General features: G+C 40.8%; 1 protein-coding gene across 1 annotated transcript in view; it reads left to right on the top strand.

Annotated features, from left to right (window-relative positions):
* Nucleotides 1–18,143, top strand: part of LOC107699957 (piezo-type mechanosensitive ion channel component 2) — a 185,625-nt gene that overhangs the window by 84,941 nt on the left and 82,541 nt on the right. Inside the window, 3 exon segments of the mRNA XM_016501419.1 lie at nt 2,819–2,916; nt 16,282–16,454; nt 16,560–16,736. Of these exon segments, the coding sequence (XP_016356905.1) occupies nt 2,819–2,916; nt 16,282–16,454; nt 16,560–16,736 (448 nt within the window).

An 18,143-nucleotide genomic window follows, 5' to 3' on the forward strand; every position in this document is an offset into this window, starting at 1 on the left:
ATAGAATGCAAGTCTAAAAGGGGCAAGTTTTTTTTAGACTTTATTTTTTAAAGAATAGAATTAGAATAGAGAGTGCTAGAGTTAGAGGGTCAAATAAAGATGGAAGAGATGTGTTTTTAGCCGATTCTTGAAGATGAACTCGGATTGAGTTGGGCAGGTCATTCCACCAGGAGGGAGCATTTAATTTAAAAGTCTGTGAAAGTGATTTTGTGCCTCTTTGGGATGGCACAATAAAGCTGTCGCGAATCCGGACTACATATCCCATCATCCATTGCACCGATTGCAGACAGCACTGATTGCACACAGCTGTAACCAATCACACCTTCACTATATAACACTCACTCAGACCACTTTCAAACTGCCGCGTATTGTATGCGCATATCGCTAGTTGTGATAGCTACATTACGGAGTCTGCATTAAGTTTCCTAGTCTAGTCTAGTCTAGTCTTGCCTTGCCTTGTCTGTTTCCTCGTCTTCTGATCATTGCCTGTGTACTTTGGATTACCTCTCTCGTCTTGCCCTGTTCGGATACTGTTTGCCCCTGCCTGGACCTTTGCTTTGTAGCTGGATCATCTCTCTAGTCTCGCCCTGTTGGATTACGTTCATCTTCGACTGACCCTCGCTTGTTTACCAGACTACCCTTGCCTTGTCTTCTACATACCAGTTTGCCTATGTCTGACCTATGCCTGTTTATGACCACGTCTTAATAAAAGCTTTGCACATGGATCCGCACGTCTCATGTTCTGGTTACTCCGTAACAAAAGCGACGTTCAATTGCAGAACGCAAGCTTCTAGAGGGTACATAAGTCTGAAGTAATGAATTTAGGTAAAGAGGTGCAGAGCCAGTGGTGATTTTGTAGGCAGACATTAATGCCTTTAATTTTATGCAAGCAGCTATTGGTAGCCAGTGCAAATTGATAAACGGAGGTGTGACGTGCATATTTTCCGGCTTATTCAAATTTAATCTTGCTGCCGCGTTCTGGATTAACTGTAAAGGTTTGATAGAACTGGCTGGAAGACCTGCCAAGAGAGCATTGCAATAGCCCAGCCTGGACAGAACAAGAGCTTGAACAAGGAGTTGTGAAGCATGTTCCGAAAGAAAGGGCCTGATCTTCTTGATGTTGAATAAAGCAAATCTGCAGGACCGGGCAGTTTTAGCAATGTGGTCTGAGAAAGTCTGCTGATCTCAAACAATAAAAAAAAAAAAAATCTCAACAATGGTGACAAAATAGTCAGATAAACAGATCAACTCTGAATGTCACAAAACAAGCTACTAAAGTCACAAAAAAGCTTTTTGTTGATTGTCACCATTGTTGAGATTTATACACTGATTCTGATTTTTGATGTCTCTTTGCATCTAAAATACAGAGCTCAAAATATTTTCTTTATAATGACTTTAAAAAATCGTATCATATTTGCTTAACACACAATGTAATTATAGATTCTGGATGAGAACAGTGAATTAGGCCACAACATCATCTGATCACATTATCTCTCACATTAGTTGCTTTAATGAATGTGCTTCAGAAATAGGCTACACAGTTAAAACACCAAGAGTAAAACTAATATTCAAGAAGTCAAGAGTCAAGAGCCCAGCTAAAGCAAACACTGATCTCTATCATGGTGACATCAAACTTGACTATTTTCAATAAAAAATAACATCTAAACCTGTTAATTCTCAGCAAGAACTTTTGTATGAAATGTATCAAACTGGTTAGTAATAAGTGAAGATGCTGAGATCTCGAGAGATCTGTTACTATTTAATGTTCCATTGATGCCGGTCATTTGACAAATTGTATTAATTTACTTATTTTATTTTTTAAATTTAATTACATTTTTTCTTTACAGTGAAGGTGTTAAATGCTAATTTCTGTAAAAGTTTTTGCACTTAAATTAGGACATCTTACATTTTTAGTTTAGGAGCCATTGCTGCAAGTCATTTGACCATTCGTCTTCTTCTTCTTCTTCTAAAGTGAAGTTGTTTGATTGTAATAATTAAGGAAATACCTGTAAAATAATGTTTTTCTGTAAAATTTCTGTAACAGGTTTTGCACTTTATTTAAATTAGGATTTTTTTTTTTTTTTTTACAGTGTAAGCATTTGATGGTGATTTCACAACTTAAAATGACAACCGAATTGTTAATTTCAAATATATTTTTAGTAATTTTACAGAGGTTTTAGTATAATTTAAAGTGGAGGAAAATGGCTGTGCTTTTTTTTAAGAAAGAAAGACAGTTATTTTCCATAAAAATAGGATTTTATTTTACAGTGTAGGTTAACAATTCAAAGTATATGCTTTGATTGTATATCGATGCTCTAAATTTTTTTGGAGCAGCTGATTTAGAAAAAATCTGAAACTTAGTGTCTTATCTGCAGCCTCCCCATTTCCAGAGGCAAGAAGTGACCATCTTAAGAGATCTCATTATGATTCGTTTCATCTTTGTCTGTTCCTACTTCCATTTTGTTTTGGGAGTGAGAAAGAAACAAGTTACTTTTTGTGAGCAGCAGCAAAGCAATGCAGTAATGTTTTTTTGTAATGTGTAGAGCGTGATCAACAAACTGATTACAGATGACAGAAAAGCCTCATTTTCACTAAATTGAATATGTCCAAATAAAGTATAAAAGCTTTGTTCTAACTTGTTGCAAGGATTCTTTTCCTGCTGTTCTATCTGTACTTTACTGTTATTCTAAAACGTTTCGACCCATATACAGGTGCTGTACCTCATTTTGTGTTTATGTAACTATATGTAAACTACATTGTTTTAAAATCACAACACACCTCACCTGTGGTATAATGTGTTCTTTTTTTTCCCTTATAGGTTGATGGAAAGGCAGACCCATGGAAAATGTGGTGATCAAATGAATATGTCATCTTCCTCCTTGGACGAACATCATGAAGTAGAATTAGAAGATGATGGTAAGTCAAGTTCCTACCTGAACAATTTGGTTTAAAGATCACCATACAAATAATCCATGCAACAAGCTCTCTGTGAGAAAGCTGCTATTTACGGAACAACTTCTGTGTTTGTTCTTCCAACAACACATTCTCCAATAATTTGCTAAGTAAACATTTTTTTTCCCTCAAATAAATCGAGCTTTCGAATTCGAAGATGCAAAAAATTCAATTTTCAATTTGCCATCCACACTGCAAGAAATCTGACTACTCACACTTACTCCAATTGCTAGTATTCGATATTGAATCAGTCTTCTTTTAGCAAAACAGATCACCTGAGTTTTTGGCACATAGAAACGGAAATCCCATTCATTAGCCCAGTTCACTACATTCACAACAGTTATTTACATACACTTATCCACATGCCCAACATTGCAACCCCATTGCACTCTCTATCTCCGTTTCTATCTGTGCAAAAATGTTGTAAATAATTAGATTAAACAGAATAGGACTGCTAACACTTTCTGGATATATCTGAGACAATACTCTAACTTGCATAGTTCTTTTAAACAATAAATGATTAGGGCTGTGCAATTAATCGCATGCGATTGTCATGCGCATCTCGTCAGTAAAGCCGGTTCCGTGATTCGTAGTAAATCGCGATATTGCCTAATTGTCAGTGAACTACTGCTCTGTGTAGTAAATGCCGCTCCATCTGAAAGCAGGTGATGGAGATTTACTACTAATCACGGAACCGACTTTACTGACAAGATGCACATTACAATCGCATGCGATTAATTGAAGAGCCCTATTCGTCATCCAGTTGTCCATTCTTTTTATTTCTATTCGGTCCAATTTTATCAAAACTCTCTCTTTCCACATCATCACATTTTTCAAATAATACTCCTACTAACACTTCCTTGTTTACTTGGGCCTTTCTTATTTCAGCTTCCAAGCAGAGAATTGTGTTTTGCCCTTTCTGGAAACTATTTTGGTACTGAGAAAAAAGGTTTCTCTTCTCAATGACATGCAAACAAAAAGAAAGCACGGACTCATGCAAACTGTTCATGTGTTTGCAAGAAAAACAATCCTATGCGTTAATGTATATTTTTTTATATGTATGTGTTTATATGATTTTATTTTCAGATTTTTATTTGAACTTTTCTTTTTGTTCTGAGTACTGATCTACAGTATTCATAACCATATGCTCCACAGATTTTAAGTTTTATATGGACCTGTAGTTAGTAGGCTGCTACCCCACCACCATTTCCTTCAAGTCTTTTTTTTGGGGGGGAAATAAAAATGAACCAATGGCGAGTCAGCGGAGCTGCACGAGCCTATGGCCACGAAGCCCGCCAATATAGGTGGGGCAATTTTGCTATATAAGCGGGCATTCTGGCATAGGATCCTCAGGTTACTTTGACTGAAGCGACGACACTGAGTCGTGCAGCTCTATAGCATGGCTAGCAACGTAGTACTCGTTCCCGTATCTCAGGGAACCGAGGTTACGTTAGTAACCAAGTACAGGTATGTTCCCTTTCGATACTACACTTGTACTGCGTCGCTAGATGCTATGGGAACCAGTACAATCATTGCGTGCTATGGAGAGGAACGACCAGTATGTGAACTTTCCTTAAGCACCCGATGGGCTCAGAGGGACAAGTATAATAGGGTTAGTCCTTCATGTGGCAACAACCTAAACTCACAGAGGTCACGCTCAGACTGGTTAATCGTTCCAAGTAAAACTCGTACAGCCTCGGCATTAGACAGGGCCGAGAGTGTAGAAGAAGTAGCAGTTCTGGCGAGTTTGAGCGTGTTACGGCCATACCCCACACAGAGCTAATCCCACCCTCTGGTGGGAGCGTGCCAATTATGCAGAAAGGACCCTGGCCTGTAAGGCAGGGACATCCAGGTTGTAACACCTAGCAAATGTGGACGGTTAGGCCCAGCCGGCAGACGCACAGATTTCTGCAATAGACACACCGCTAGACCAAGCCCAAGAAGAGGCCATGCCTCTGGTGGAGTGGGCTCATACTCCAATGGGGCATTGCAGGCCCAAGGAAGAGTATGCTAGCGTAATAGCGTCAGCTAGAGCTTCTAGTCTCTGCTTCGTGACTGGATTACTCTTGGTGCGGCCACCGAAGCAAATAAAGAGCTGCTCCGACTGCCTAAACAGGGCAGAGCGCTCAATGTAAATTCTCAGCGCCCTGACGGGGCAGAGAAAATACAGCTCCTAGGCCTCCTCCGAGGGAGGAAGCACAGAGAGTGTAATGACCTGTGCTCTGAACGGCGTAGAGAGCACCTTAGGTACATAACCATGCATTGGCATCAGACAACCTTAGAGTTGCTGGGCCCGAACTCAAGGCAGGAAGGGCTCACATATAGCGCCTGCAAGTCTCCCACTCGCTTGACCGATGCTAAAGCCAGTAGCAGAGCGGTTTTCAGCGACAGCGGCCGAAGGTCGGATGACTGTAGCTGCTCAAAGGGAGGGCTCTAAAGAGCTCTCAGAACAGTGGGCAGATCCCATGTAGGGACGGTAAAGGGGCGAGGTCGGTTCAGCCTCCTGGACCCCTCAGAAAACGGACAACTAAGTTGTTCCTGCCCACCAATTGACCAGCTATAGAAGCGTGACGAGCTGCTATAGCTGCTGCATAGACCTTGAGAGTGGAAAGGGAGCGACCCTTATCCAACATCTCTTGGAGGAAGGACAATATCAACGATGTCACAAGAAATTGGGTCTTCGCCACGGGCTGCACACTAGGTGGAGAAGACCGACCATTTAAAAGCATATAGCCATCTCGTAGATAGGGCTGTAGCACATGAAATTGTATTTAAAACACTCTCGGGGAGGTCTGCAGGCTTCCCATTGAGAGGCCAGAGGTGCAGAGCCCACAGCTCTGCAGAGGAGGTCCCGCCTCAGGAGAATGGGCCACGGGGCTGCAACAAGCAGCCGAGACAGCTCAGAGCACCCATGTTGGTTCCTCCAGAGTGGGGCCACTAGGAGAACCTTGTGTCCTTGCTCCCTGATTCACCTGATTACCTGAGGGATCAGGGCGATCGGCGGAAAAACATAAAGGAGGAGGTTGGGCCAGTCGTGGGCCAACGTGTCCTTGTTCTTCGAAAAATAAGTTGGGCAATGAGAGTTGTCTTCTGTGGCGAAGAGGTCGACCTCTGCCTTCCCAAAGATCTCTCAGATTCTCTGAACCATTTGCGGATGGAGCATCCACTCCTCTGAGGGGACGTTGCTCCGAGACAGCATGTCTGCTCCTTGGTTCCACCTGCCCGGCACATGCGTTGCTCTCAGTGAACGCAAGTTGAGCTGAGCCCATTCCAAGAGGCGCTCCACCAGAATGAAGAGGCAATTCGAGGAGAGCCCTCCCTTGCGATTTATAGAGGACACCACCGTAATGCTGTCCGAGTGGACTAGAACGTGGCGACCCTTTAGGTCTGGCAAGAAGGTCCGAAGGCCCCAACACACTGCCAGCATTTCCAGGCAGTTGATGTGTAGCCGACCTTCCCCTTTCGACCATGGGCCGAAAGGCAGTTCACCATTGCACAGAGCTCCCCAAACCATGTTGGACGCATCTGTTAAGACAACCTTCCTTCTGCAGACCATTCCCAGAGTCATGCCCCAATCCATCCACTGAGGGTCTTTCCAAGGGGCCAGAGCTGCCACGCAGGCCTGGACCACCGTGATATACAGACGTCCATGACGCCAGGCATGGGACGGAACTCGTGGTTTTAGCCAGTACTGAAGGGACCGCATACGAAGCAGGCCCAGCTGTTGCACCGGAGATGCAGAGGCCGCGGGGAGCCAGGGACAGTCCAAAGGGAAGGACTGTGCATTGATAAGCCACTCCCTCGAAGACGACTCAAGAATCATCTGTGATGGGGGGCTATCTGGATGTGAAAGTAGGCATCTTTCAGGTCCAGAGAAAAGAACCAGTCCCCTGAGCACACTTGCGAGATGATCTGTTACAATCTGGTCATCCTGAACGGCCGTTTCATGAGGGCGCGGTTCAGGTGTATGAGATTGAGTAAGTCTTTTGGGGACGAGGAAGTACTGGCTGTAGAAGCCTGACTCGCTCTGGGCTGGAGGAACTGTCTCCGCGGCTCCTTTTGCCAGTAAATTCATTACCTCGGAGCGCAGGATGTGTGCATCATTGCTCTGTACCGAGGTCGGAACCACGCCGCTGAATCGTGGGGGTCTTCAAGCGAATTTGAGTGAGTAACCATATTGGCGGGCTTCGTGGCCATAGGCTCATGCAGCTCCGCTGACTCGCCATTGGTTTGTTTTATTTTCATTGCACGAACCAATGGCAGTGCAGTTACACTACGTTATTAAAAAAGGCTTCATTATCGGAGAAAAAAGGACTTTTCTCATAGCGTCATAGTATCGAAATGGAACAAACATGAAAAGACATACTGTAGTAGAAAATAATATAAACCTTCTATATAGGATCATTTAATTTTTTCAACATTTCATATTTGTATGTTAAATAAGTAAAACATTAATCTTATAACATTAATTTTGCATTTGCAATTTTACTGTGCAAATGCATTTATGGAACCTCTTATCTTTATTAAACAGTCTGAATAAATACATCTAAATGGCACTTTTGATGCAGCTTCTGTGTTTCCTCTGCAGTGGAAAGATGGAGTTCATTGATACTGATTTAATTTGAATGGTAACAACCATACAGTGTCTTATTATTCTAACTGAATGTATTGATAAAATGTAAGAATTTGACGAAAATGATCACACATAATACGTTCAGGAAAATAATGCCCTTCATAAAGATAAAAAGTGTCCTAGAAATCAATTTAAGGCAAATATCACAAATATGCTGATTAAAGTAAGACTTGATAGAACACTGATAAGACTATTGCTTCAGAATAAATTACATTTACACCAACAAGTAGAGACAACTTTTTTACTTGGACAAGTGAATGACTGATTTATTTGTCAGAAGGACAAGCACATGTCAAGGCTTAATGTCGAGCCCTTATATACAGTAACATCCTCTAACTCCAAGTACTTTTCAACAGTTCTGATAATGATTTAAATTTTTTGGTCCTGCTTTCAGTTTGGGAAGAGCATTTCACAAATTCTGGCATGAATGATATGAATGACACTTAAAACAATCACTTAGTTAAGTTGAAAGAGCAAAGTAAAGAGAACTAACTTAACTAAAGTTTTTTTTAGAAACTAGTTGCCCTACTTTCTTTAGAACGTCAATGTATGACATGTATTTAGCCACACATTTTTGAACTTTCATTGCATTTTTCCTTACTCGACATTCTCTGTATCCTGCACTGTGATCACCTCCAGAATTACACACCGCAAAATATTATTCTCTTACTTTGTTTAGATATTTGTAATGGAAAACAAGACAAAAATACAATTTAAAATCAAGTTGCATTTACCTGAGAAGCAAAATGACTGATTCTGAAATTTGTTAGCTTTCTTTTGCTTACAACAAGAAAAACAATCTACCCATGGGGTAAGAAAAATAATCTAATTTCCTCTTCAATTAAGATGATTTTTCTTACCCCATTGCCAGATTTTTTTTTCTTCGAAGCAGCAAGACAAAATTTTGATAACATTTTATTTCAAATTTCTTTTATTGGATTTTCTGCACTGAATATCAAATGCACAGACAACAATGCACTGTTAATACCCTAAGCACCTCCCTCAATCAACTACCTAAGAAAAACTTCCCATACAAAAAAAAAAAATAATAACAATAAAAATAGATAGATAGATCGATAGAGCAAAAAAAGACATTATAAAAAAAACATGATAATATCTTAACAGACAGAGAATCTTAGTCAATTTACAAGAATAGCATGTTAAACTGTAAAAAATAAATAAATCAATAAAATGTTGCTCAGTTTAAGTGTCTAGAGAGTTATCTAACAGATAATCTTAAAAGGGGCGCCACAGTTTATGAAAGGTCCTTAAAGAACCATTGAGTGACAGTCAAATTTTTTCCAATTTAATGCAAGTAAACACCTCTTTCAGCCATGAATCAAAAGTAGGGGGTGAGGCTTGCTTCCATTTTAAAATGATGAGACATCTCGCTAATAAAATAGTGAAGGCTATAATAGCCTTTTGAACCGTCACTGAAAGGTCAGTATCGACCGCCATACTGAAAATGGCCGAAGGTGTATTTGGATCAAGATCTATGTCAAAGACTTCCATCAGAATTTTAAATATTTTGTAATGTAAAATCTTACACTGTATCAGGCTATGTCTTGCACATATTGATGATGTATGAATGAGATCAAGAATACGTTCCCAGTGTTCATCAGATAACTCAAGTCCTTCTCCCAATCCCATCGAATCTGACTTGGAGGGCCTGGATCAGTATTATGAATCAGGTAATATATTACAGAATTACAGTGTTTTGAGTGTGGTTCAAGTTTTAAGATGTCATCCAATGGGGATTCAGGGGGGCGATTCGGGAAACAAGGGAATAATGTTTGAACAAAGTGCCTGGCTTGATAGAAACGAAATTAGTGGGAATTAGGTAGGTCAAATCACTTGGAAAGATTATTAAAAGATGAGAAGATTCCATTTTCATAGAGATCATCTATGGTCTTTATGCCCTTATCAAACGAAATTCGGAACGCCTCAACCATGTTAGATGGTGAAAAACAGTGATTTTTAAAAATAGGAGAACGGGTAGACGAGTCCATACTACTCATTTTGAACTAATGTTGGCAGGTAATGGTAGCTGAGAGCAGATAACAGAGTGCAAAGAGAGGCTCGCTGAGGATTGTTCCAGGTAGGCCCAACAAGGGAGTTCAGAATTCAAATTATTCCTCCAATATAACTTTTTTGGATATTGCAAGCCCAATAATAGTGCAAGAAATGTGGGAGTGCAAGGCCTCCTTTATTTTTATTTTTATTTAATTAGGCTTATACGTCTAGCCAGGGAAAGAGGGAGGTTAGCCCAGCTCACTTTTATGAAAGTAAAGCTTATAGCCTGAAATGTTACTGGACTGGTTTAGAATATTCAAAATAATAGCAACAGAAGACTCTGGATCAGAAATAAAAAGAAGTAGATTGTCTGCATATAAGGATAATTTATACTCCCTGACTATCCGATTGATACCTTTAAAATTTACATCCTCACAAAGCCAAATAGCAAAGGGCTCAATGGCAATGGCAAAAAGCAAAGGCAACAGAGGGCATCCCTGCCTAGTGCCCCTCTGAAGCAAAAATGGAGGTGAAACCACACCATTAGTTACCACAAACGCCTGTGAAGATACGTACATTAATTTGGAAATAAAGCCATTATCAAAACCAAAGCATTCCATTACACAAAAGATGTATCCCCATTGATTCAAAAGTTAAATGGGTCTGTAACTGCTACACGATAGGCGATCTTTGTCTTTCTTGGCAGTCAAAGTGATTGATGCTAACGACAGGGTGCAAGGTAGGGAACCCTTAGAGTAAGCCTCATTAAACATGTTCTGTAGTGCGGGTGTTATAGATGCAGAAAACATTTGATAAAATTCAGTGGTAAACCCGTCAGGGCCTGGTGACTTGCCATTTTGCAAAAGTTTGATAGCTTCCACCACTTAAGAAATTGGATCACCAAGAGTCTTAGCAATAGCACTATCAATATTAGGAAAGGTGATCCTATCCAAGGGCCATTCTTCGCAGTCAGTGCAAATAGGAAGCTTTGAAGTGTAAATATCTGAATAAAACGGTAAGAAAATGCTATTAATTTTGTATGGATCATTAAAAAAAATCTCTCCCTGTGGTGACCTTATTGCAGGAATCAACTTTGATGCTGCTGACGTTCTGGCTAGATGGGCCACTAATTTACCTGCCTTGTCCCCCAGTTCAAAAAAATGTTGCCTAAATTTAAGCAAATGTGCCTCAGCCTTATTCGTTGTCTAATGGTCAAATTCTGTCTGCAGACAAAGGCGCTCTTTAAACAGGTCTTTATTTGGATCAGTAGCATACTGACAATCTAAACATTGTAGATCCTTTAGTATCGAATCTAGTTTAAGCTTGCCAGCCCTATTCATACCAGTGGAGTTAGAAATGATCATGCCTTGTAAGTATGCCTTAAACGTTTTTCTCAACGAGTCCCCCTGCTAATACTTGGCATATCATTATCTTAAAAAAATAGGGCTATTTGCTCAGTCAAAAATTGTTGAAAATCATCTCTAGCCAAAAAGAAAGAGGGGAAGCGCCAGTGTTTAGGAAATGGTGTGCACTGGGAAAGATAAATGTCAACAGAGATGGGAGCGTGATTTGAAATAACAATGCTGTGATACTCACAGCTTGATAAGTTTGAAAGCAGCCTGTTGTCTAATAATAATACAAAAAATCGTGAATATGAATGAGGGTAAAAATTTGTAGGCCCTATTCATAGGATATTTTGATCTCCATGGATCAGACAGCCCCAACTGTCCAGCAAAGGTATTCAAAGTTCTGGTTGAATTAGTTAATACACAAGGTTTGCTCAGGGATCTCTGTCTATAACAGTGTCCTGTACAAAATTAAAGTCACATCCTATGATAATATGTTTTCTGTCAATATCAGGAACAGATGAAAAAAAGTTGGATATGAACTTTTCATCATCCCAATTAGGGGCATAAATACTTGCCATAATAACAGGCACATCTCTGAGCTTGCCAGTAATTATGACATAATGCCCATTAGGATCAGACAAAACATTAACCAATGTCTTAAGATGAGTTTCTTGAAGAAGAAAAAAACATCACTCCTAAGATGTTGGAGATGAGACAAGATGCAGCTAATTTTAACAATATTATTCACCCCTTTGACATTCCATGATATAAAACGAGTTTTGGAACTCTCTTTAGTCTTAGCCACTATCAATCTGCCATGAGACAGTTTTATATCTGAGCAAAATGCAAAAGCATAAAAGAAAAAAGGAAAACTTAAATGAAAATAAAACAAAACACAATAGGGCAAGGTAGAAAAACACAATGAACATTAAAGAAAAAGAATAATAAAAACCAATTCAAGATCCTAAATTCCATTCCTAACATATCAATCCACAACCATGCTGAGAACCGTCTCAGGTTACATATGTAACCATGGTTCCCTGAGAAGGGAACGGGACACTTTCCCATAGCCTCTAGAGGTCGCTATGGGGAACGCCTTCGGTGTGTCTGAACCATACATCTAAACACGACAATAACATTGGCCGGCAACAGCCAGTAACGCAATTACCGGCGCGACTACAGTATAAAAGGGCGCTGGAAGAATGCGTCATCCTCTTCTTCGTCTGAAGCTCACATCCGAAGCATGGTGAGGCTTCTAGAGGACGCAGTGTCTTGTTCCCTTCTCAGGGAACCATGGTTACATACATGACCTGAGACATTCCCTTTCGAGGGAACTTTGAACTGCGTCCTCTAGAGGTCGCTATGGGGAACGGTATACCCACGCTGCCATACTGAGGGGAGTGAATGCCAAGCACCAAGGCGAGCACTAAGTACCAACTCTACCAAAGCTATGGGAGTTGCCCACGGGCGCCTTGACGGCTGTCAGTAACATTATCCCCTTCGGCCAAAGGCCTGAGCTGCATACCCCAAAAAACTTACCTGTTAAGGGCTGGGCTGGAAAGCCTGAACCCAGGGCAGAGCTCGAAGGCTTGGAATCAGAAACAAAAGAGATTCCTTTTAGGGGATACGGCCAAGCATCTAGGTTCTTACAATAATTAGACCCTGGCCTGTCACCCAGGGGGCTACCGCCAGCTCTGCATGAGCTTGCCCAAAGGAACTGACTCGACAGGTCCTTGGTAGCGAACACCCTGCTCAGGAAGGTATCACCAAGGATACATAAGTAGAGTGGGGCCCAAGGTGAAAACCGGAGCCTAAGCCAACTCAGAGAAAGGGAACAAGGCTGGCAGCACGTAACCCATACCATACAGGATTTTAGAAAAGTGCGCAGAATGCTTAGCGTGCACACTTACCACAATGTGGGTTTTAGAAAGTGCACAGAATCTCAGCGTGTGCACTTACCATAACATGGATTCTAGTAACACCATTACTAAGGGGTCACCGAGGCTGTTTCTTAGACAGGCCTAGAAACCCTATGTGACTGTAGCACGCTCAGGGAGCAGTTACTTAATTCAGCGGGAGTCCGCATACTCAGAGTGCATGTGGATTGAAAATGGCGTACCTCATAGAAAAAACCCTCCATATGAGGGGAGCATCGCCAACTCACCAATAATAGTCACAGGACAGGCTCCGGAGCATTACGCTCATACATAACTTGAAGGAGCGTAGCACCAAGCTCTCAAGAGGGGGACACAAACGCTCGATTTGCAGCGTGCTCATAGATAACCCTCTAGAGTGAGGGGAGCACTAACAACCTGATGCAGCTGCTCAATGGAGCTCCAAGAGCGGAGGACCTGATGAGAGGAAGCCTCAGACGCTCAATTGGGAGCAGCATGCTCAAAGGCAACTCTCTGAGGTGAGGGGAGCACTAACAACCTGATGCAGCTGCTCAATGGAGCTCCAAGAGCGGAGGACCTGATGAGAGGAAGCCTCAGACGCTCAATTGGGAGCAGTATGCTCAAAGGCAACCCTCTGAGGTGAGGGGAGCACTGCTAGGCTCGACCAAATAGGGACAACTAGTCAGGGAGGCAGCAAGCGGCCAAACTGCCTGATGTCACTGTCACGGAGTTCAGAGCGGAGGGCTCGACCTTTAGCAAAGAGAGAGGAACCCAGCTCGATTGAAGCGATCAATAGCCCATGGGCAAAGTACCTAGCTCTCAAGTAGAGAGGAGGACTCACATAATCTGCCTAGGACCAGTGAGCTCATAAAAGACCCTCCCTCAGTGAGGGGAGCACGGCCATGTCCGGGGAGCAGATTGACCGCAAATGAGACATCAGAAATGGGATCACACATTTCAACAGGGAACAACAGGGTCACAATAAAGAGGCAACTGACCAAGAAGGCGACAGGGACGGGCCTAACAACTCAGTATTGTTGCATATTGAGTTTTCGGTGGGCCCTCAAAGCACAAACTGGGAGCGATAGGATCATAGCTAACCCTCGCAGTGAGGAGAGAACTTCTCAGCTCGACCAGAAGGCAGCGCTAGATTAGAAGGGGCAGTCTAGATTAGCAGGGCCTTACGTATGTTTGGGTCCGGTGAATGAATGAAATACACTAATCCGTATTGTTCACGAAATGAAAGTTGCCTTGAACTCATAGTGCGTTCACATACACACACAATGTATTTTTCCCTTACCAATTATGTAAATTTGCAAATTACTTATTTCTCGAAAATGTTTCTATTTCATTTACTGTTTTGAACTGAAATACATTTATCTTGTGAGACACAGGCCGCAATTGATCTTCATAAATATCCGTTTCTCAATTCTACACCTTTCTATACAGTCTGTTCTGTACGTACATCAGTTCCATCAACATTTTCACAACATATTTTAATATTTTATATTTACACAGTTATCTTTGCATCAAACATATTTTTCGATGAAAAAGTGGGCTGTAAAAAGAAAATTAATAAATAGTTATGACTAATTTAAAGATTTTTTAATTAAGGCAAACAATTCGTAAAAATATTCTGTATGCGCTGCTTATAGACACCAGACAGATAATAATTTATGCAATAGATGCTCATTTTCACAAAACAGATATTTATAAAAACAGGGAAATACACACACACACACACCAGTCTTTTAATAAATGCAAATACTATAATTAAATTACGTTAAAATGTACAGATACAATTATAAATAAGATTACCAAAGTACGTTAATAAAACATACATTGAGCCCATAATGCAGAAATCTCTGAGCATCTCTTGACAGTCGCAAACCTCATTGTTGTGTCCTCGGGTACTCAGTAACTGCACAAGTAAATCCTCTTAACCGTTTATTCAACAGATGCTACCTTTTTACAGAACTGTATGGCTTCTTCTTAGGGAATACTCAGTAGAAGCTCTACACGTAACAATATACTGCCACCTTGTGGTTAAACTACAAAACACCACACTCATGATCTCATCAGATCTTATAGAGTTGTTCTAAGCACAAGGAGAGTGTACAGGTCATGTCCACAGCAGTCAGAACCAAATCAAGTCTTTTGAGCAATTTGTGTTTGAACGACGAGATCCCCGTAGATTCTGACTAACCATTGACGCTGCGAAACGCATAATCAGCAGAAGAAAGAATTAAGCAATCTCCGCATTGTATCTTGACGAATTTCCTCTCAGAGGTACGCAATAATATAAGGAGGATGTTTTCTCTTGTCTTTGATATACCACTATCCGCTATTTAATTTGAAAAACATTAATTATACGTATCTAGCTAAGTTTCCCCTAACAGTAAATGGGAACATCGCAAATACTGGAAGCAAGCATGCACACACTCGCGCTGCCGAAACTCACCAATGCCATCTTGTGCACCTAACCAATTGATAAATGGGATGATAATTGATTATATACATGACCAATGATTAATTGGTATTCCAACCTAAATTCAAGGTCATAAGAGTATATAATAGTGTAATTAAAAGTACTTTGCGCATCAAAAAGACAGAACGTGCAGGAAACCTTCATCCACACTATTACATACCGTCACTGGGCCAATTGGGTGGCAATTACAGACTATTACTCGCTGGGCATTGATAGGGATATGTCCTTAACATCCATAATAAATTCTATGCCCTTGGATAAAAGTTCATATAAAGTATGACAAGTCCATTCAAACTAATTATATTTTGTGAAACAAACTTAAATAATTGAAGTTAACCTTAGGTAAACTGAATTAGGTAAACCCTAATAACATTATATTTACAAAGTAAATTATTTTTGTGATTACTCAATGATCTACTAGTGTCAGGGTTATGCTCTATTTTGGAGTTTCTGTGTTCTGTCCTGTTTTGCCCTAGTTAGTCTCCTTGGTTTCTAATTAGTCCCACACCTGTTTCTGTTCTCCTTTATTACTTTCCATGTGTATTTAAGCCCTGAGTTTCCTTAGTTCCTTTGTCTGATCTCGTCTGTGTTTATGTGGTTGTGCATCTGTGACATCTCCAGAGATCTCGTGTGTTATTTTGCTTACTAAAGACTAAAGACTGTTTTCTGTTCACTCCATCGTCATGTGCTTTAATACAGCCACCGTTCCATGACAACTAGCCAACAATAACATGAATAAGCATGCTAAATATAACTTTTTTTAACTAAATATGATGTATGGAATGAGCAAATTTTAAGTGATCTGTAACAGAACTGACAAAACATAGCTAATGCTCATTGAATAAAGCTCCATACATCACAGTCATCATGTAGACACCCACAAGTTTGACTTCTTTATGCTGTAGCTTATTCAATATCTTGATATAATTAGAATATGTGCATTTATTGCAGTGCCCGCAGTGCCCGCAGTGAAGCAGTGGCTGGTGGTGATGGATAGGGTGCATGAGTTGACCCTGCGAGCTGTTCTGTGGTTATGGACAGTTCAGGAGCTGTGCTGGAGAATACTGGAGCTCCACAGCTTCAAACTAGTCTCTACAGGCATCATCTGGGTATGCGTGCAGGAGGTGAGACATAAAACAGTGTACAGCCTACACATACAGTACCAATACCCTCAACTAGAACCTATACAATGTTGCAGGTTTACACACTCTTATATGCATATATTTCAGGTATCGCTGATGAACTTGTTGTTTTTGGTGCTGTGGACATTTGCTTTGCCGTATTCAAGACTGCGGCCTTTGGCTTTCAATGTGTCTTCTGTTTGGGCCTGTGTGATTGTTGTGTGTAAAATGATGTACCAGCTCAAAATTATCAAACCATCTGAGTATTCTTCAAACTGCACTGCTGTAAGTATTATTTATGTGACTGCTGCCTTAGAAACATAATTTTGGTTGTACTTTATTTTACAGTGCACTTACATGTACATATAGGCCCGGTTTCACAGACAGGGCTTACACTAAACCAGGATTAGGCCATTGTTCAATTAGGAAATGTAAGTAATTTGTATTAACATGCCTTAGAAAAAACATTACTGGTGAGCATCTTGAGACAAAACAAAGGCACTGATATATTTTAAGATAAGTCTGTGCAAGTTTCTTTCAGTTAAAACAGCCCAGACTTACACTTTAGTCTGGGACTAGGCTTAAGCCTTGTCTGTGAAACTGGGGGATAATGTACTAACTTGAGAAAGTACTGGTAATATGGCATAAATACATAGTTAAGGTTAGGTTTAGGGGTAGGTTCAGGGTTAGTACCTAGTTATTAGCCAGTTATTGTAATTACTTTAATAAATATGTAGTATGTACATGGGAACAGGACTGTAAAATAAAGGGCTGCCATAATTTTATATACACATAGCATATTTTTTATATATACATTAAAAGGAAAACATTTGTTTTGTTTTGGTTTTTAGATAATAGGTGAATAAATGTACATTGGGATCGAAAGGATTTGGGAAAGTGTAATGTGAGAATAAAAACAAATGAATAATGATGAAAGAATAATGATGATTAAATCTCAAACCTGGCAGAGGTGAGAAAGGTTTACAAAAGAAACATGAATAGGGTTTGCCGTGACATAAATTAGATCAGGGGTGTCAAACTCAGTTCCCAGAGGGCCATAGCCCGGCAGAGTTTAGCTTCAACCTTAATTAAATGCACCTGAACCAGCTTATCAAGTCCTTCAGGCTTATTTGTAAACGTCTCAGGTTACTTATGTAACCATGGTTCCCTGAGTAGGGAACGAGACACTGCGTCCTCTAGGGGTCGCTATGGGGAACGCTTCGTTGTGACCCGTGTCTGAAACATACACTGAAAAAAACACCAACAACACGTTGGTCGGTGACAGCCCATGTCATCACTACCGGTGCGATTATAGTATAAATAGGCGCCGGGAGAACATGTCATTCACTTCTTCGTCTGAAGCTTGCGTTCGAAGCATGGCAGGAAGCCTAAAGGACACAGTGTCTCGTTCCCTACTCAGGGAACCATGGTTACATAAGTAACCTGAGACGTTCCCTTTCATGGGAACTTCGAACTGCGTCCTCTAGGGGTCGCTATGGGGAACGGTATACCCATGCCGCCATGCTGAGGGGAGTGCGGGCCAGAACCATGGCGAGCACTAAGTACCAACTCTACCATATTGCTATGGGAGTCGCCCCTGGGACGTTAGACGGCTGTCATTTACATTTACATTTACATTTAGTCATTTAGCAGACGCTTTTATCCAAAGCGACTTACAATTGGGGGATACAT

The sequence above is a fragment of the Sinocyclocheilus anshuiensis genome, unplaced genomic scaffold (genome assembly GCF_001515605.1).
Source record: "Sinocyclocheilus anshuiensis isolate Anshui unplaced genomic scaffold, SAMN03320099.WGS_v1.1 scaffold1284, whole genome shotgun sequence".
In the NCBI taxonomy this organism is placed as follows: Eukaryota; Metazoa; Chordata; class Actinopteri; order Cypriniformes; family Cyprinidae; genus Sinocyclocheilus; species Sinocyclocheilus anshuiensis.